Source organism: Crinia signifera, chromosome 2 (genome assembly GCF_055691185.1).
Source record: "Crinia signifera chromosome 2, ASM5569118v1, whole genome shotgun sequence".
In the NCBI taxonomy this organism is placed as follows: Eukaryota; Metazoa; Chordata; class Amphibia; order Anura; family Myobatrachidae; genus Crinia; species Crinia signifera.
Window position 1 is genome coordinate 350764351 of NC_139218.1, and position 21805 is coordinate 350786155.

The window sequence follows — 21805 nt, forward strand, 5'->3', positions numbered from 1 at the left end:
CACTATGCATGCTTAATACTAGGGTATGAGAGGGAGTTATCAGTAGCAACAAATGATACTAAGTGCAGAGTAATGTATTTATATTTGCTACCCCCCTACCTCCTCATACCTGCTCACTGCGGTGTTTATGGACTAGTTGGCTGCACCCTGTTTCATCATGTCCCATTTTCAATAATGTTACTCTTCTACCTTGAGGTTAGGGTTACCCACTAGGGTGAGCAAAGGGGAGGTTAGGCACTAGGGCAAGGGATAGGAGGTCATGCACTAGGGTGAGGGTTAGGCTGCGAGAGGGGAGGTTAGGCACTAGGGTGAGCAAGGGGAGATTAGGGTTAGGCACTAGGGCAAGGGACAGGAGGTTAGGTACTAGGGTGAGAGTTAGGATGCGGGTGTGCAGGTTATGGTTAGGCTGTGGGAGGGGAGGTTAGGGTTAGACAGCAGGACGGTATTTTAGGGCTAAGGATATACTCACTACCAGAAGCGCAGCATAAGCTGGAAGTCATCAGAATGTCATTTCCAGACCTGGAAGACACCCCTGGAGCCACCAGATCTGCCATACCAGACACCAGATCATCAGGAAAGTATAGAAGTCATTAGACTTCTATATTCACATTTTATCAGTGTCAATATGACTGTTGATCAACTACACCACAAGTCCCAGGGGTGTCACATAACGTGTGTGAGCATACAAATTAGGCAGCTTGTTCTGTACTATTTCCTCCTACTCCCTGCCATGTAGTCCGGCATATACAGTATTGCTTCCACTTTGCTGCCTACCTTTCTGCAGTACATCATTCTTGCAGTCTCAGTTTTTGCATTTTCTATTGCTTTGTTTATGGTGAACGCTGTCTGTTATACCACAGGGACAGTTAATTGTTAGTTCTGCTGCTTTGCATAGCAGTGAGAAAGTTGGTAATAACCACCAGAGAATTGTTCTGTCAGGAGAGCTGCATGTTTACCCTAATTATCATACCTCTGCTGTTGTGATCAGTGCCGCTATTTCATCCCTGATCGGTGACATGTAAAGCTAGGTACACATTAGATGCTGATGTAACCTGGCATACAGATGGAGCGCCCTTCATTCTTGCAGGGGCTGGTGGTGGATTCGCCAGCCGCCGGATTACTACAGAGCTCCCTGCTGGTCCCTGCCGCCCGATCCCACCTCCCTGCCCGGCTCCCTGAAGCAGAGACGGGCAGGGTTCACGTCCCCACTGCTAGGAAACTGGCTTGCGCGTCCCAGTCAGATGGAGCGCCAGCTGGCCAGTGGGGGGCGTTGTGGCGAGCCCCAGCGCTGGCTGAGAGGCGCTCCATCTGTACACGCGTGCTGATGCGGGGAGACACATGACACGCTGCATTCTGCAGTATGTCATCGCTAGCGTCATCCCGAATGTAAGGGGACACGGTACACTAATTGGGGACTCATGTGTCCACATTGACACAGAAAAAGGTGGAAAACTCAGGTCAGCCTTTTCACGTTCCAATCTTATAAAATTCATGAAAATTGAACATAATGAGAAATATAAAAAAATGTTATTACAACTTAAGGTATACACTATGTGACTCCTCCCCTCGGAAAAGTCGCATACAGTGCCCCTAAAGCCACTCGGGTACTCCCAGGTGTCAGGATCACATGTGGCGTTTGATTGCATGCAAGCTTCCTGCCACCAGGAGGGGTTCCAACATGGCGATCATATGTTTAGCACGTAAGATCTCTAGGTCCGATCCGAAGCGCACGGGACCGCTCATTGGATCGAATGTCAAATACATCCCATTTAGGCCCGATCCGTCGGAATCGGGTGAAATTGGGCCCACATCGGACAAGTGTATATGGGCCTTTATTATTTTATTTTGTGAGGGAGGAGAAGGCAATGATCAGTAAATTTTGAGGGTGCGGTTGGTGCTTCTTGCAGCCGAGAGTCCCGAACAAGAACAGAGCAATTACTTGATAGGGGACTGATAATGTTGCTTCTGTCCTCTATATGCACTTTAGAACAAATTACGTAAAGTAGCATAATTCAAGGTAGTTGGTGTAGTTCAACATTAGTTAAAACCACAATCCCACAATTAAGAGTTTTTTGGGGGGTCTTTAATACCCCTTTTACACCGCCGCAAAAACCCGTGACATCGGAGGGTCAGACCCGTGTCAGCGGTGGTGTAAATGGGTCACGCCATGTGCCTTTACACGGGACTTCTACCCAGGTCCTGACCTGGGTAGAGGGCAGTGTAAACGGGTACGCTGGGTCATCCAGCTCCCGTTTACATCACTGGGGGACGTACAACCTGCGGACCGCATCGTCCGCTGCACCTGGGTGCGGCATCCATTCACCTCCTGGACAAGGGCTGGGGGGTGCATGGGGGCAGGGGGCAGCCCAGCAGATTACCTTAGTGCTGGAATTGCCCCCAGCGCAGCGATCGGTGCTTGGAGATGATGTCATCTCCAAGTGGCGGCTCAGGAACCGCCTGCGCCGGGTTTGGGGTTGCGGCAGTGTAAAAGGTAACAAGCTGGGTCCAAAAACCCGGGTGTGACCCAGTGTTTTGGTATAAAAGGGGTATTAGTAGCAAATGATGTGCCATTTAAGGGGCAGCACAGAAGGTGCAATGGATAGCATTACTGCCTCACAGCACTGAGTTCATTGGTTCGATTCCCACCATTGCTTTAACTGTGCGGAGTATATATATTCTCCCCGTGCTTGCGTGGGTTTCCTCCGGGTACTCCGATTTCCTCCTACAATCCAAAAATATACTGGTAGGTTAATTGGCTCCCAACAAAATTAACCCTAGAGTGAATGTCTGTGTGTGCGTGTACATGTGGTAGGGAATATAGATAGTAAGCTCCACTGGGGCAGGGACTGATGTGAATGTTCAACTATACTCTTCAAAACGCTGCGGAATATGTGTGCGCTATATAAGAAACTGTTAATAAATAAATAAATTCAACCATACAGTATTCTTAGCATATACATCATTATCTCCTTTTCAAAATTTATCTAGAGGAATCAAAGTGTGGCTGCCTTCCTGCTCACTACATAATGCCACAGTATGCAGTCTGAAGAAACAAGTAAAGCCAAATTAGTAAATAGCTAAATTCTTATAACTTGAAACAGAGGAGTTGGTTCTTTAAAGCGTCCGCAGGCCTGAATGAGGAGGCAATTATTGCTCAATAAGTTACTGCCACTTAAATGCTTATATGACACTGGGTAACATATTTTAATCAAACTGGACAGAAGCCATTTTGTAAGCCATATCTGAGTCTCTACATAGATGCATTAAAAATATCTAGTTTGTACAGTGCATTCGGTAAGTATTCACAGCGCTTCACTTTTTCCACATTTTGTTATGTTACAGCCTTTCATCCAAAATGGAATAAATAAATTTTTTTCCCCTCAAAAATCTACACACAATACCCCATAAGGACAATGTAAAAAAAAAAAATTCCCACGTTGACATTGTGGGGCATTGTGTGTAGAATTTTGAGGGGAAAAAATTATTTATTTCATTTTGGAATAAGGCTGTAACATAACAAAATGTGGAAAAGTGAAGCGCTGTGAATACTTTCCAGATGCAGTATATGTGGGCCAATAAGCCATAACTAGATAAATGTTCGTTCCAGTGCTTTATTACTAAGAAATATTTGAGCATATAATTTATGTATTATTCTCTAGACTTTTTGGAAGGGTTAGCTGGCCCTGAATTAGTTTTGATCTTTAAAAAAAAAAAAAAAAAGAATTCATTAAATGTTTTTAAATAATATTTTCAGAAATATACTTGATGCTTCAAACTATCGACCAGTTGAAGAGATGTTCAAAATCAACCTTACAGAGAAAAAACGCTGCAGAAGAATTCTAGAACAGGTACTATCATTATTTCCAGCACTTGATAAAGAATGTTGAGCTTGGTCACTGTTTCGTTTGTATAAATCAGATAAAGGGGGTATTCAATCCCCGGCGAGCATCTCCCGTGGGAACGTCCGGGAAGTGACGAGCTGCCGGCTGCAGCTTGCCTCTTCCCGGCCGCAACTCGTGGCCACGCCCTTTTCTCCGTCACCAGCAGGCGGGACATTGAATCCTGCCTGCATGCTCTCAGTCGAGCTGACCGAGAACGGGACTGGGTCACGGCGGTCGAGCAAACTCGACTGCTGTGACCCTCAGATTGAATACCCCCCTAAGCATAACTTTCAACATTGGTGGTATCAGTATCTTAAGGATGAGTAGGGGGACGGCATGGTCACTGCACTCTGCCAATGGCCACACCTCTAATATTTATTTATTTTTAATAAAAATGCTTCTCTTTATGCTGCACAGTGTAGAGATACCAGTGCACAACAAAGCAGCGGGTGGGGAGGCGGGCAAGGGTGAATCCCACAAAGGTCTAGTTATGCCCCTGCCTAAATACCGAAAAACTGGATAATAGATGCCATACATGTATCTGTATTGTTGCAATATTCATAAATTAGAGCCCATGACATTGGTCAACTATTTCCATGTCAACCGTTTGCCTGTATTGATTTTTGACAATGTTTACATATTGCCTGTCGACCAGTAGTGGCCAACCTATTGATTATCGACCTAGACACTGTTGACCTAATAACAGAGTGTGGTCTGTATTCCAGCAGTGATATACAGACCAGACCTGTGGTAGAAGCACCACAGCAGAAAGCGACACCCCAGGCAGGGAAGAGGAACTGCAAGGGATTTTAAAGATGCAGGGTGCTAGAATGAACACTAATATATGTATTCTTGTTTTCGTATGTGAATGTATAACAATGAGTATTCATGCGCCTAGCCCAGCCATGTCAAATATTCTCAGTGCTGCACAGTGCTCTGAGGTCTATGATACTTGGCATCTGGCCTTCTATTAGGGAACAACCATTGTCTTATTTGTTCTGCAGAACAAGCCCTTCCTCTTTGTCCTGCTTGTTCCCATCAACAGCAAGGGATCGGTGCTGGTCTGTTGGCAGATCAGCAGTCCAGCACCTCCATAATGTAATTGGGCTGGTATATGCACTTCACCACCAGAGATCTCTACATGTGCTGCGCTCCTCCGAACATTGCTCCTCCATACAGTGCTCCATGGAGAAAAGAGAGTAGAGGAGGAGGAACAGATGATAGAGATGCAGCAAAAGGAGGGCAATGGACTAGACTAGAAAAAGGAGTAGGATAAATAAGGATGAAATAGGGAATGATGCAGTAAGATTGACAGAGGGAGGGTAACTTGATCCTCTGGCTCTCGATATGCATTTTATGACTGGACTTCATTGAGCGCTACCTGTGGCACGAATAAAGGAGTCTGTGGTCTAATCCATTGTATTGGAGGAAAGAAGGAAGAGCTGACACATGGTTGATACAAAGAGAAAAGGCATCTGTAATGTACCACGGCAGGTAAGTAGTTGTGTTGATATGTAACTAAAATTCTGTCTGAACGGTATGGTGGTCACATGGATGCTCACTTTATTGCACGGTGTTCTGAATTCTGCTCTCTGTATTGTATTGGGGTCACTAAGGAAACTCTCTGTATTGTGTGATGGTCAGTCGGATGCTCTCTGAATTGTATGTCGGTCACTAGGGTGCTCTCTCCCAGTGTGACACCATAAGGGGGGGAAACAAATTGAGTTTGACATGGCTGGCCTAGCCTACTATCTGCAATGCTCTGATTCACTCAGTTCAACCTATCAAAGTCTGGAAAATGTTCTTCACCTCCTCCCCACAGATGCATTTGAGCAAAACATGGCCATTGGGTGTCACAGTTCACACTCCTGTCACTTCTGTTGTGTTAATTGTGTGCACTTTGATGTAAAGCATATTTCTCTGTGTCTTTTTCCTTCAGGCTGCAAAGTGTGGCTGCAAAGCCCCAAATGCTATGATTTCTTCCTGTGGGATGATCCCTGGAAATCCATACCCGAAGGGGAAACCCAGTCGCCTCCATGGCATATTCCCTGTAAGAATACTGTAATTATACTATGAATAACAACTTCAACCTTTTCTGTTGTTTTCTGTAAAGCCCCCCCACTCATGACACCCCCCACTCCTGACACGACGATGAACTTCTAACCACAATGTTACTGGCTGTGTTTGAAAAAGAAAGTTAGGTGATGGGTTGGTAGTTTCTTTCTTCACTTTATTGCTCTCAACTTTATCTCTCTCCAAGGGGTTTATTTAATAATACCCCTTTCACATCGGACAATCGCCGTCTCCAAGCACTGCCTTGTTTTTTGTGTTGTGTTAAGTATAATACTGTTAAAAGAAAAATAATATGTTTGACAATATGGTACTTGTGTAGTTTCACAACGGCACTTCCCTTCAGATCGCATCATATGCAAATTGTATGCAAATATTGAATGGACATGGATTACTTGACATGTATTCCATGTCTCCTCGAGGGACTCGCTGCGCTCACCATGCTTTGGCCTTGTTTTACACAACCCCTCGCTGGGCTCGCTGCGCTCACCACGCTTCGGGCTCGGTGGATTACTGTGCTCGCCATACTTTAGAAAATCAGCTCCATGCCGACGTGGATAGTGGGGGTATAAACAGGTCTCGGTAAACATGCATATACATATCTAGCATGTCCTTTTCTTAGGGAACTCCAATGAAAAAAGATGGAGAAGATACGAATGAAGGGAAAGGAATTGCAGCTAGAATCCTTGGACCATGTAAACCGGTATGTATAAATAAAATGATCTCCTTTCCAGTTTACGTTAACTTTTTGTTACCCAGAAGAATTTCCTACTACCAGCACCAAGCTGTTTGATCAGAACCACTTGGCCCATCAAGTCTGCCTATTTGGTATAAAAATGGGGAGATGATAAACCATAAGGCCGGAGCACTTTACACATCGTAGTCTGTATCCACTGCAGGAAGATCCTACTACATGACCTCTTCCACCATGTACACTGTCCAGGACTTCCATCATATCAGATCATATGTGCAGCACATATCATTTCTGGATCTGATCCGATGATCACTGTGCCACGCATTGGATCGGATGGCAGTTTTCACCTAATGTGTCAGCCCAATCCATCAGATCGGATTAAACCAGACTGATTTTTAAAAGGGAAGCCCCCAGCCCCCCTTGGCTCAGCGAGTTCCCTGCATGTCTGGGTATGGGGTAGCTGCATCACTGCCGTATTTCCATGGGAACGCCTATGAAACGCTGGGTGTTCCCTTGGGCGCAGCCGCAGCTCGTCACCCACCACCCACACTGGAAGGTGTGAACGGGATGGCGAACTAGCAGAAAGTCCAGGATCAAATAATTTTTTACCTGATGGAAGGGGTCATGTGTGAAGGTATGTGCAAGTTCTCATACACTATGGTTCTGGGCAGTGTCAGGGCAGGATTCTTTAAAGCAGAAATGCGGTAAAATCCTCGTTATCGGGGGTTTATACCGCATTTCTGTATTCTCTGTTGCCCCTCCGCAGTGTCAGCTGGTGATTCCCTGCAGAAGCCTATGGGCTTCTTTCCACAGCGCTGTGTGAGGGATCCGTCATGGATCCCTCCCAGCATGTCCTGCGGTCGGACCCGGCGCTCTGCAGATGCGCAGACTGATTCTCTGGTCTCAGACCCGGAAGTCCAGCGTCGGAGCCGCATCGCAAGGGACAGCTCTTATCGCAAGAGCTGTCCCTTGTGCTAGAGCATATGCGATTATTAAGAATGCGGTAACTGGCAAGGGGGGCGATACAGGGCAGCGGATTTTAGAACATCCCGCCCTCAGTCTGGGGCATGAAGGGCAGTGGCAGGAACCCATGCGTAAAGGTTGTGCTCAACCATTTTGGAGAGCCTGCAGACAACACCGTTCTGGTCATGCATGTTCCTGCTCTACCAAGTAAATTACTGTAACAGAGTAACCAGTTATACAGTAATTTGCCTGAAACCTGACATTGGAAGAGGAGGTGGGGCCTGCCAGGGATTTCCCATGTGCCCCAGTGGGCCAGTCAAAGTCTGTTTCTGGGACTCTTTATAATCCACAGGAATTAAATTACAAACAGGGGTGCATCTGTTATATGTGCAGTAATTGTTCATTATACCCTTTCCAGACAGAATTGTCTGTAATGCTGCTTTCACACCGCAAAACCTGCTTATACCTGGTGTTTAAAACGTTTCTTAAAACGGGTCAGAGCAAGTTAAAACCCCTTTCACACCGCATGTAAATACTGGGTCTCATGCAGGTTTGCGGTGTGCAAGCAGCTGGAGAACAGGACACCAGTAGCTATGAGACAGGCTGCTGGTGTCCCCACGGTCAGGCTGAGAGGAGCGCGATAGAATACAGCAGACAGGAAGCAGCATCCCTGGCATGGCTACAGGCAGGTGGCAATACCTGCACGCTGCCCTGCTCACTACAGATCCCTGATGCACTTATCCCACTCCATTCATATGTAATGAGCGGGTCCCGCTCAGTACATATGCGCATATGTAATAAGCAGGTCCCGCTCTTTAAATATTCACTGTGCTGGATCCCCACTCATTAAATATGCACGGAGAGGGTCCAATAGTGCTCACTGCTGCCTGGGTACCGTTTCAGACCAGTTCAGACTGCAAAAAAAATGGGTCCGAAACAGGTAGGACCCTGCTTTTTTACCGTTTTAAATGTCAGCAGTCAATGAGCGAATGCAATCTTCTGTGGTGCATAATTGTCCTTCCACTCACATTCCCCTTCCCCCTCCCCTCCCCTCAAGTTTTCATCCAAGGTGTGCGAGAACGGGGAGGAGTTCTAGGAAAATCATATGCATAGACCTCGGAGGCTCCGATTAAGGGCAGAGTACATAGATCTACTGGGAAGAGTTTGTGCAGATTTAAGAAAACAGTGACAAGAGAGGATACAATTCACAATAGGATGAACCACAAGTAGAAACAAACTCCTGCCCCAACTCCAATATTACACCAAGGGCCTGACTGTGAGATTGTTACAGTTTCTTTTCTACGGGACATGCAGCTTGCTCTCACATGAAACCAAAGTTGAGTTCAGGCATTCAGTCCTCAACAAATGAGTATACAGCCAGACACTAAACCGGTATAACCCGAATATTGTCATCTAAGCATTGTGTATATGCAGTGTTAGCGGTGTTTTTCCCATCTCCAGCAAACACAGAATAACCTGTTTCTTCCTCTCTATACAGCCTCCTTCTACGTATAATCCTCACAAGCCCGTGCCGTACCCAATACCTCCATGCCGGCCTCACCCAACCATTGCTCCAAGTAAGAAGGACCTTGTCCATTGTGTCATGTGAAAGCTGTAGGAGGAGAATACGGTTTCTCACTAACAACATTTTAAATTATTTTCTGTTAATACCTTTTGAAGTCTCTTTATTTCTATTTTATCTATCTTAATCATTATTAATCTCTTTAAACCTGTTGCTTAGGCCTACGATTCATTGCCTTCCTCTTCTCCTTGTCACATCTCCCAGCTATCTCTATGTCCGTGTACTTTCCCATATTCATGTTACTCAACCCATGCCGCATGCACATTACTGCATTATTCCTCAGTGCAGCTTGTGATGTTTCTGTTTCCTCAGAAGACTCCTTTATTAAGATGATGCTGACAATGCGTATACCACAGCAAACAAGCATACCTCCCAATTGTCCTGCTTTCAGCAGGACACTCCCATTTTGTGGGACGGTCCTGCTGTCCCTCCCCTGAGGTGCAGTATCCTGCCAAGTTGGTAGGGGGGGTGAGCAGGAGATCTATGGTGGTAGCCAGAGTGCTGGGCATGCATTCACAGTGATGATACTGGGGTGCTTTGCCCCCTTTTTCGACCACACGCGCCAGAGGTGCATAAGGCGTCCCCATTCCACTGTCACCAAATTTTGGAGGTATAAGCAAATAACATGGTTTTGGTAATGTACAAGGAAGTGTAGTGTGGTTAATTTTGCAGCACTTTTGGGGAGATGTATCAATTTTTTAAAAGAGATAAAGGGGGTATTCAATCCCAGGTCCCCACTGTCGGTACGTCCTGAAAGTTGGGACCCTGGTCCACTCGCCTGTTTATCTGCAGGCGTGATTCAATGTCCAATGGCACGCCCCCTTCCTGCGAAAAGCGGGCGTGTCCACAAGAATAACTGTGTGATCTCAACAATCCATGACTGTTTTTAAAGCCCCGGGTTACACGGGCTGAAATAATGAATTGGTTGGGACCAAATACCAACACCTGCCCTTTCTACAGTTTATACAGCTGGCTGGTATTGTTCACCCTTTCTGAAAAACAAATTCCACCCTTTCATGCTTTTATCTTTGAAGCAAAATTTACCCACCCGAGTCGCCCCATAGTATCCATGTGAGCATTTAATTCCAGAAAGAATACTTTCCTGTTAATGACATAGCCCTAATGTTACTTCCATTATTATTTTCTATGGAGCATTTAAATATTGCCACAACACTTTGTGATCACACTTCATTTTCTGTACTTTTCATCTGCATGTACTTTTTTTTTTTTAAGTGGATGTGAGTAGAACAACTTGTAGCCAATCAGATTATCCGTGTCACACTGTGAGTGTGCTGATCCTGTGGGGGGTGGTATCGGTCTATTTACTAATGTTGGGGAACACAAGCCTACATGCATCTGGAAGCAGTGTCACCATGTTGCCAGGAAATTAGTAAGACTAATATGTAAACCATAGACTGAGTAAAGTAACCTAAACAGGGAGTTGATCTACTAGGCTTTTATGTTGCAGTTACGTTCGCATCAAGATTTAGTATTTTAATAATTACCAATACTAGCTCACAAATTCTGGTCATATTGGGGGATATTTTCTGTACCAGTGTTATCGTTCCAATGCGGCACATCCTGGGCATCACCCACAATTAAAATTACCCGTAACTGTATATGCCCCTGATCTTCTGGATGTTTATTTTTCTCTCAATTTGGGTTCTGATAGAGGCTATACAAGTCCTGATTCTGATAGGTATGTATCATATACTGTCAGGAGTGGCAGGATATGCCCTTGGAGATCTGACATGATATTCAGTCATCATTTGGCCATGCCAGTAGTTTGATGCAGATGTTTCGATAAGGTGCCCAAAGCCTGGGTCTGTTGTAAATGTGATACAATGCAGTCACATGTTTGGGGTGTTATATGCAATCTAGCTGCAAGTCCTGACCAATCGGGTGCTGAGCCACTTAAGTCTTGTCCATCAGATCTGAATGATACAAGTTCAGGTCTCTGACAATGCGATCTGTCAATAGGCAGTTTGGTTGCTCTTTGTATTGTATCTGTGATGATGGGTATAGCAGGATCTTTACCATTACCCGTCTGAGTTTGTGGGTAGTTACTTTGGGATAAAGAAAACCTAGTGATCCTCCTTGTGCACATAATGTAATAGGAATGTAGCGGTAAGGTGGGGTTAGGTGGCTGTGTTATATTCTCTTACACAGAGGCTTCTCTTGTTCTACTAGTACTTTTATGTGGTGTCCTTCTCCAGTTGTGAAGCTGTAGTCATGCATATCATGGTTATAATGGGATACGGTCATTGGGTCTGTTCTGACCCCTGCTGCTCTGCCCATTGGTCAGTCCCAAAGACTCTGGCCAGTATTCAATGATATTTTTCACTATGTGCACCTGTTTAGGATTCGCTGCACATTCGCCGGGTTCCGGAGGGCTTTAGCATTTGCTACCAGCCCTCCCACTCCCCCTATTCAACTCATCAGGGGTTTGCTGCCCCTGACGGTGAATTTGAACCCCCCGGCAAATGCCGCAGGGAGCCCGGGGGATGGCGGAAGGCAGGGAGATGCCTCCCTGCCTGCACCGGATGCTGCACACAGCAGCAGGGGGGGGTAAGGACAGCTGGCGGGGACACAGGCAGCACAGGATCAGGTCGGATAGCGCTGGCGGGCAGGGGGTCCCTGTGGTGTATGTGAGATTAGCGGCGGGGTCCCTGCGGCGGATGGGAACTAGTAGTGATTGGTTTAAACTAGTTTTGTTGGTCTCAGGTGTTTTATGTATGTGAATAAAGGTGCGTAGACACTGGACAATATATCGGCCGTTCGATTGAATGCCCGATATATTGATGCACCATCGGCCAGTGTGTACGAGCAATATATTTGTGAACTGCATCGTTCACCGATATATCGCGTCGGCTCTGCAACACAGCCGATGACTGATCTATCTAAAGATATTTCAGCGCATTGTGCTGTGTGTACGGGTGATATGTCGACCGCCCATACTGCTGCTCCAGGAGCCAGTGGAGGGGCCCCTGCTCAGGAGATACTACAATCTAGACAAGGGATAGCCAAACTATGGCCCTCCAGGTGTTGTGAAACTACACATCCCAGCATGCCTTGACATAGTTTTGCTATTAGGGAATGCTAAAACTATGGCAAGGCATGCTGGGATTTGTAGTTTCACAACAGCCAGAGGACAGCAGTTTGGCTGTACCCGATCTAGACACGATAGTGTCCAGCACATTATAAAGAGAGTCAGATCGAGTCACACTTATTTAAGGTTTTGTCATCATTATTTTGCCGCTCTGTGATGCATCCCTTGCATGACCCGGACATCATATTGAGCTCGTTCTGCATGCTGCTTGTGTGTCACATGACCGAACAACGAGGAAGGGGGAAGGCAAGGCTCCCATCATTCCATAGCCAAGTAGGAAATTCACACAAAACTTTACCAAAACCCCCAACTTTCTTTTTCGTTGAAAAGCTTGTTCTTCTGTTGAAGTCCAGGATCGCTTTTACTGTACAGAATGCAGAGCGTTCAGCCAAATACAATGTGTCCGGGCTCTGTTTTGTGTTTCTTGCTCTTCTATCTTTTAGATTGCTATGGGAAGGCAATGGCGCTAAAGAAGGAACAGTCAAACTTAAGTACCTCTGGAGAAGGTCAAAGTTTATCTGAAGGGGAAGGGGCAGCAACCCATAGTACGAATTGTCGGGATTGGGCTAAGAAAAGCGAGAATTACAGTAACTACATTTTTCTATTTTCTGCAAATGGTTATTTTTGCACAACACCAGATGCTGTGAGAGTAGAAAGTAGTTCAGTGTGCTGCTGACGCAGTGCGGAGGGATAATTGTAATAACTGAGTGCCAAAGTGACCCAGGTATGCAGCCTGGATAACTTATTACAGTGTACACACGGGGTGATTCTGGCAGTGTACGATTTTGGCTATACAAGTTTGACTATTTACACATGCAACATTGATTAACTTGCTATGAGGTTTTGACTATATAGTCAAAATGGAAAGCCGAAATCGCACCATGTGTACACACCATTAAGGACCCCATACCACTAGTCCAACTTGTCTGAGGCACAATTCCAACCTGATTTCCCTTGAACTTCCCCGGCAGCTCCATGGAAGTTCTTTCATCCGATATGTCACCTGATGTGCTATTTTTACTTGCGATTTATCGCATGTAAAAGGTCTCCCGGGGAGATATTGGGGGAGGTCAAGGGAAACTGGATGCTATACATCACAGGTGCTAAAAACCACTTGCGATATTCACTGACTGCTCCACATCCGATATATCTTATGTTTAACAGGTTCAATCTCCGGATCCGATCCGATGCACACGGGGCCGTGTATCGGATTGGATGAGATGTCAACCACTTGCGATTTGGCTTGTTTTCACCAGAATTCTCATCCAGATCCATCGGAATCAGTTTCTTTACTGTGCTTCAGTTTCCTTTTTTGTTGCCTTATACAGTATGTTCCTTATTTCATTTAAAACGATACATTTTTTGTACTCTTGCAGTACAGTTTTTGTACGCTGTTTTTGTACACCGTTCTTTTCTAGGCATTAATGTTGGTTTTTGTATTTAGTCCTTTGTGGCTTATTTCATTATATTATGATGTGCAGTAACCGGATCACATAATGTAAAAAACAAAAGCAAAAACCTCACGTCAGTGCCCTTTGCTCAGTGCTATTAACGTTTTCTGTTGTGTGTTTTTATTAACATTTTAGTTAGCAAGATTACAGGTAGATGGGAAGAAATATTTAATAGCTTACTAGGATAAAGAAAAGAAGTGAGTTTTCTTTTATGCACACGCAGTGACCAAATAATATTTATGAGACTTGCACCATGCTGATGGAGATGTGCTGTAGTCTTTGGGTTATTTCTTCAAGGAAACTTTATTTAAAAGTATACATTTTATTAATTATGGGCAGCTGTCTTTGGAAGATCTATACATTATACTGGAACTAGTTTAGTTGCTGTTACAGGAGTCCCAATCTTGTTTACCATTTGGAGCCCATTACCATAGTGGGATCAAGGAGCGCCTCGCCCACTTTGGGCTTGATTAACTTTTGAGAGATGGGAAGCACACTGTTTGTTTGCACACATACCACTTCCACAGAGTTTTATACTTTGCACTGTCCAGTCTGAGGTTGGTTTTATCTTTTGTGGGATAACCCACATTCCCGAATTACCTTTGTGTTGTGCTTTGGGTGTATTGTATACTAGGGCATTGTTTGTATATGCTGTTCACAGGTTGTGGTGAGAAGTATCAGAGTTTATTGTTCATACAGAACTGATGCGTATATTACATGATACATTCCCATTCACTGGGGACAGAGGCTGGCCGGTTCTGCTGACTGGAGAGTATATCATTTTACAACTATCTATTGATTTATTAACCATTACTTATTTTGCACCAGCAGATATCATTGCACTTTACAGTTGGGAACAACAAGAAATTTATTATCATCATCATCATCATCATTATAACTTTTTTTTTTTTATTTATATGGCACCACAGTACCCAGTTACAGAGTTCACAAACACGAAAACAGTGACTTACAGTTTAAGACAAGTACAGGGTATATAGACCTATCTGCATCAGCAGACAATACTGAAATAAGTAGCAGGGTGGTGGAAAACTGAGGGATTAGATGCCATCAAAGAAAGTATGGAGTTGGTTTGGGTAAAAGAAGGAAGGGAACATGAGGGAGGATGACCCTGTTCATATGAGCTTTACGTCCTAAAGGGGAGGGGCAGACAGGTGGCACAGAAGGGATAGAAGTGAGCAGATAACATTGGGTTAGGATGAGATTGGTTGGGTTTGGAGAAGACGTGGGTCTTGAGAGAACCTTTAAAGTTTTGTAGAGAGGTGGCGAGGCAGAGAGTTCCAGAGATACTGTAGGGAACGCTCTACCTGAAGACAGAATAATAGCAAGCAGACCTAGATGTAAGAAGGCCCTGACTGCAAGCTATTCTATAGGGGAATTGGTGTCACTATAAACAGAAAAGTGCTGCATATTGCTACAACAGGAGAATATTGGCCTAGGGTCCGCATGATGGGAAATAGAAGAGAGAGAGAATATGTATCTTATGCATAGACTGTAGAGGAGATGTATTGGGTAGGATAACTTATGGAAGTTATGTGGGCTGCTCTGGAATTTAATAAGATTGCCTGGAGAGGTGAACACTTGAAGGTTCGGAGACGAAAGAAACTTCTTGCTGTGTTTGGGGAGGGCATTCTATAGAGTGGTGCAGTTCAAAAAAAAAGTCCTTTAACCATGAATTGGAACAGGTCGTCAGTGTGATAAAAAGGCACTGATCTTGTGCAGAGCAGAGGTAAAGCTGGGAGATATTTTGAGATGTTGTAGTACAGGATTTAGATATTTTATCCTGCTGAGCGCACCCGTTTCCTTCTTGCCCCGGCACTCACATGTTTCCTTGTTGCTCTGGTGCTAGGGGCAGATTGATAAAAGACAGGAGTCCTTAAATGCGACTTGAAATATTTTAGGCAAAGTGATACAACTTACACAACAAATTCCTTATATAGAAATCTTCAGACCCAAACATTTCTGGATAATTAACCCATATTAAGTATGAAAATAATTATGTAAGGGCTATAGTAGCATAAAATAAAACTGTACATGGTATAAACACACACTACAGTAGTGGTAAAATCATGGCGGTGTCACCTTTCGGAGGATCATTAGATTAAATTGAGAGTAGAAAGAGGCTATTAACCATAGAGCAAGTTAACCTTCTACTCCTAATCCACAATTCTTCATTTTACATATTTTTTTTTATTCAATAGGTGCATATATCAATGGTAGTCCCATTTCTGTTGCAAATGTAGCTCCCGGAACTCTGCCTCCACCCCCTTATTCTCCTAGTCCTGCCTCCCTGGCCACCGGTAAGAAGGATAGCATCATGGTATAGGTACCGTATACAGAAGATCTTTCTATTCTTTCTCAGACTGATTTTTTTGTTTTTTGTGTGCGCACATTTCTAGGAATTGAGGATCCTGCTGCTCAAGCGAAAGCTACAGCCAATCAAGGTAAAGGATACATTCCTAATGCAAATTGTGGAAAAGAAGTATGCAATAATAGATTTAGAAGAACTTTCAATGTATGGTCTGTGTCTTCTGCTTCAATGGAACATTCATTGCCATTCCATGCAAAAAAAAAGTCCACTCTTATACTCACTACTAATCGATGTTACCGTTCCTTCATAACTCTGCCACGACCTTTGCCCGCCCCAGATGATTGTTGCTGGTAAGAAGTAAGGGAGGGTGCTACCAAACGCTCTATTTCTACTAGTGTTAAGGAGGCCTCCTGTAAGTTATTTTACAGATGATACTATACCCCCGATAGACTTTCTAAGATGTTCCCCTCCTCTACCCCGGTCTGTTGGCGGCACTGTGGTCAAAGCGGCACCCTCTTATATATTTGGTGGACCTGCCTCCTGATAATCCCTTCCTGGGAAAAAGTTATTGACTTACTGAAATCCCTTTCAGGCATTCAGCTCTCCCTGGACCCATGGGTTTTCCTGTTACCACGTCCCTTTGGGGATTTGGATTCCTCTCTAAACAAATGATTCTCCCATATCTTGACCACTGCAAAATCAGTAGAAAATCACTAGAAACTGGAAATTCCCATCCACCCCACCTATCTCTGCCTTACACAATTACACCTGGTTTTAGCAAATATGTAAAAGATTACATATCACCTACATGACTTCCCTCGCAAATTTAACCTTATATGGGACCCTTGTCTGCGTACTATGGCTACCTACCTTACTCGGACGCTATCCCCAATGACTTTGACCACTTAGCAGCTTCCCTCCTTTCTCACTGCCGACATTAAGCTCCATCCCCCATCTCCAACCAACTGCCTTAATAACTGATCTTGTCCTTGGACCTTGTCTCTTCTTCTTCTCTCTTACCCTCCTTTTCCAATCTCCTTTTTCCATCCCCCTCCACTTTTCTCTTAAACGTTTGTTTCTCTTAATTATTGAAATTGTAAATGAGTGAATTCTTAAATGTTTCTTAATTTGTTAATGTATTATTATGCTCCCTCTTTTTGACAAAATAAAGAGTTAAAAAAAGTCCACTGTACCATGAAAGTTCATATTATTGTTGTATGTCTTTTGATGACCAATAAGAAATATCAGATATCATTATAAATGTATACAAGGACTTGGTTATATGAGGCAATCTCAACCCCAGATCATAAAAATTTATTGGCAAGCCCAAACCAACCAATATCATAATGTAGCACAATGCGTGTTAAGAAACGGTCAGGCCTGACATGGACACACAGATGCACAATGAGGCAAAATATCATGTTAATGGGGTTGCAGTTTCCTTTTAAATAAGCGAATATGGCAATGCACGGCAGAATAGGGTGATGACATGCAACCAATAGATAGATTGACCCCTCCCACATGCAGTTATTTGATTCTGGGGCAGATGTATTAAGCCTTAACAAGAGATAAATGCAAGGGTGATAAGGAGAGATAAACGTCCAGCCAATCAGCTCCTTACTGATTTTTTTCAAACACAGGCTGTAACATGGCAGTTAGCAGGTGATTGGCTGGGCGTGTATCTGTCTTTATCACCCTTGCATTTATCTTTTGTTAAGGCTTAATAGATGTATTGTTTGTAATGTAATACATCACAGAGCTATAGGGGTTGGGTTGCTTGGTATCCGGTTGGAAGCGTAAGACAATAAAAAGGTAGACCTTTGACCCTGTCCCCTTTTGACCCTGTTGACTTAAGTTTATGATCACCATTTAACTATAAAATTCTGAACCTTTTGACCTACTGACCATTATGGACCTATTGACTGTCTATAATCTGTTGGTGTTTTACTTCACTCCCAGGTTGCTTGATTTGCTGTCCCAGTTGTCTTCCAAACTTTTTAATCAACAATTACAGTTTTTTACAATTCTCTAGCATTATACCTGTTGATTTAAGAACAATTTTATGTCAATTTACTAAACTGTATTTTAATTGTCATTTCACTTTTTTATTGCAGCTACTGCTTTGGGAAATGCACATAATTCTCCACATGGAACCAACTCATCTGCTCCCCCAACACCTTCTGCCACACCATCGCCAGCTCCTACTGCTTCTCCTAAAACCATAAACCCTCCTTCCACTCCTACTACGCCTGGAATGAACATGCCTACTTCTGTGGCTACATTTCCTGGGCAAATCACGCCCTCCATGGCTTCTCCTAAGTCATCTACACCAACGGTTATAAAAAGTGCTCAGAACTCCAGTACTCACACAGCTGGCAGTGCACGTTCAACACCAAGCCCTGCGGTATTTGCTGGTCTTCCACCCACTACTATTTCCACACCGCATAGTTCTTCTTCACTCTATGCTAATCCTGGGTCCAGTGATACTTTGTCTCCCTTGACATTTCAGGGCCTCCCGTTTTCTGCCACAACGTCTACAGCCTCTGTAAGCACTGCCAACATGATGCCATCAATATTTGCTGGTCTCCCTTTGGCCTTAAATCCCGCATTCCAGGGCATGGGTAGTCCATCACTATCTGACATTGCCGGAGCTGCTGGGCAAATGAATATAGGCAATCCATTGCTCTCTGTTTTAAAAGGATTTTTAGCTTCAAATGATCCATCATTAATGAATTCACCATCAATGCCTTCTGTGCCTGGACTTCTGCCATTGCCAAGTCTTCAAAATGCAGATTCTGTCTCGGCTTTAAACAAATGTTTTACTCCTCCATGTTCAACACCTACATCTCAAAGGACTACTACTCCAGAAATGTCTATGTTCTCAGGGTCATCTTCACCATCATTATCAAATCCAATTTCTACATCCAATTCCATACCCGGACAACCTCTGATGCCCACTCCATCACCCCTTAGTTGCAATCCCATAGTTTCACAGGGTCAAAATCCATCTGTTTCCATGTCTGAACAAAGTCTTTCTTCCATGACTGCATCCAATATCTTAACTAAAGCTGAACCAGCTAGTCCATCACCTTCTGCTTTCAAAGGCCCTTCACGCTCAGCAACACCATTGCATGGATCTCTAGGGTTACCTGCCATGCTGGGACATATGTTTCCACCTAGTCATGGGAGCCTGTCTAATTCAATGAACCCAGGATTGTCAGGCCTTTCCTCTCTCAATGGAAACATAGGCAGCCCAACCCTGTCTTCAATAGCATTGGGCTCCTCTACAGCAATTCCTCCAGTTTTTTCACCTTTCACTTCATTGTCTAATGGATCTCCATTTGTCGGTAGTCCAACCCTAACGCCTAATCCATCTGCTACTACATCTGCTTCTGTAACCCCGCCACTGACATCATCAGTGTTTCCTGGCCTTTCTGCACCAGCAGCAGCTGTTTCTCCTTTTCCGCTGAACTTGTCTACTGCAGTCCCTTCACTGTTCTCTGTACCACAAGGACCATTAGTTTCATCAAATCCATCTTTTCCTGGTTTTCCAGTTTCTAACTCGCCATCAGTCAATCCAGGGCTACCTGGTCTTCCATCTTTTCCTGTACTTCAGCCTCCCTCTACAGCAGTTCCAACAGTACCATCAGGTGTGTCCGCCCAATCTGCTGCTTCCGTTCTACCTGGATTTGCTTCTGCTTTCAGTTCCAACTTCAACTCTGCTCTTGTTGCACAAGCTGGGTCAGTAATATGTTATTAATATGTTTTCTTTGAAAGTTGTCATTGATATTCTCGATATTATTGGACATTATACTTTAACCCTTTGAATAGGGGTGAATTTGTCAAAATCTGTGTGAAAATTGGCAAGCAAACATTTTTATTCATCATAATGACCTGTAATGTTTACCTTATATAGGAAATATAATCTTTTTAACAGAACATTTTTTATTTGAATTTATATAACAAATGTGAGCAATGCAAGCATTTTTAGCAGATATTTTGGACATCCCTCGCAGAGATGTTGGCATTCAAAGGGTTAATGGGGCTTATTCTGAGTATGATCAAATGCAGATATAGTGCAAATGTAGGCATTTTTTTCATATCTTCATCGTATTCTGGGTAGGGATGGCCATCGACCATCGATGATTCAAAATCATCGATGGTTCATGGCCGATGTCGAATACTTTTGCCATTGATGGGGGAGTACCAGATGGTTTCCCTCCATCGATGTAATAGCAAAACGATGTTTTGCTTTTCTTTTTTTAAAGTGCTGGAACACGGAGCATAGCTCCGCCCCCGACATCCGCGAAGCCCCACCCCCGTGTTTTGATTGGCCCACCGGCCAATCAATCAAACACAATGGATGACCATCGATATGTAAAAATATCGATGGTCATCCATTGCATAGTTAAGCACTATCGATTGGCAGTTGCTGAATTGCCATCGATGGCAATGGCAACGATGGCCATCCCTAATTCTGGGCCGGGAGGCTCTTCATGGTGACCATGCAATCATATGGAACTGCCTAACTTGTGGGAATGGCAAGGGCATGTAGCTACAGTTCTGTGCTACTTTGAGTCTCATGTGTAAGGACAAGGAATTCTGGTTTTAGAAGGACTTCTTGCAGCTAGCATGGGACTTGTGCAGGTACAGATATTAATGATGACTTGCGTCTATTGACCTTAAACAGCGGGCATCCCACATGAAGCCCCATAAATCCTCACATTAGCATACAGTAGTAAATCAGGATTTCTGAAAATAAAGACACCTTGCGTCTGTCTTCGCAACATCATCTCCTATGTTGGCAGTAGCCTTGTTAAAATGTAACTTCGAAAAAGAAAATCTACACAACCACACTACATACTAACCACTTCTAATCAGAATAATTATAATAAACTCTGCAATATATCATAGAGTAAATTTAAAGTGCTTAGTAAAATCATGGCCAAAATTATTGGCTGACCAACCACAACCAGGTGACTTTGTGGTCAGTCCCTAACACTAAGGTACAAGCCAACATGCAAAGGCATCACACTAGTGAGAGGTTTAAAGCTGGCCATATACATATTGTGACTTTTTATCCAATTTCGAAGGATCGGGACAAGAAATCTCGGGTGAAAATTGGCCAAATCACATGTGTTTGACATCCTATCAAATCCGATGTGCGGTTCTGTGTGCATCAGATCAGAACGGCGGTACATCTGACCACTGACTCGGACAGCCTCCCGGCAGTGGGGAATGGGTGTGCATATGATATATCATATGCAAAAGGATAGCATATGATATATTGGATGTGATCGTGCCGTCTGGGAAACTACCGGGCGAGTCAAGGGGCATCGCATGCGAGTTCTTCTCTCGGAGAAGTCGCCTAATGTATGGGGGCCTCAAGTGTTACAAAGTGCTACATTATACTACTTTCAGACCGCAAATGCCGTGTCACACACGGGATTAGGAAACGGGTCCCATCCCCAAAGCAACATGGCATATGCGGTCTGAAAGTACCGACACGGCATATTGCCGAGTCGGTTACGTCACATGGGGCAGAGCTGGGCGGCGGCGCGTCATCGGGGGCTTGGGAGGAGGCAGTACTTGGAGCTGACAGTGCTGCCTCCTCCATACTGTGAACGGGACACGGGTCGCTCGACCCAGGCACCCGTTTACACTGCACTTGACACGGGTCATAGCCGTGTTCAACCCTGGTCAATACCAGGGTTGAACACCCGTGT

At 44.3% G+C, this 21805-nt stretch overlaps 1 protein-coding gene across 4 annotated transcripts in view; it reads left to right on the forward strand.

Annotated features, from left to right (window-relative positions):
• The window catches only part of PROSER1 (proline and serine rich 1), a 43222-nt gene that overhangs the window by 16068 nt on the left and 5349 nt on the right, over positions 1 to 21805 (forward strand). The window contains exons 6-13 of one of the 4 annotated variants that reach the window (XM_083169748.1): positions 3755 to 3848; positions 5821 to 5931; positions 6574 to 6654; positions 9107 to 9185; positions 12743 to 12886; positions 15970 to 16068; positions 16168 to 16212; positions 18194 to 19820. In XM_083169748.1, the coding sequence (XP_083025874.1) occupies positions 3755 to 3848; positions 5821 to 5931; positions 6574 to 6654; positions 9107 to 9185; positions 12743 to 12886; positions 15970 to 16068; positions 16168 to 16212; positions 18194 to 19820 (2280 nt within the window). The remainder of the gene's footprint in view (positions 1 to 3754; positions 3849 to 5820; positions 5932 to 6573; positions 6655 to 9106; positions 9186 to 12742; positions 12887 to 15969; positions 16069 to 16167; positions 16213 to 18193; positions 19821 to 21805) is intronic. The other 3 variants (XM_083169749.1, XM_083169750.1, XM_083169752.1) reach the window with 3 other exon arrangements.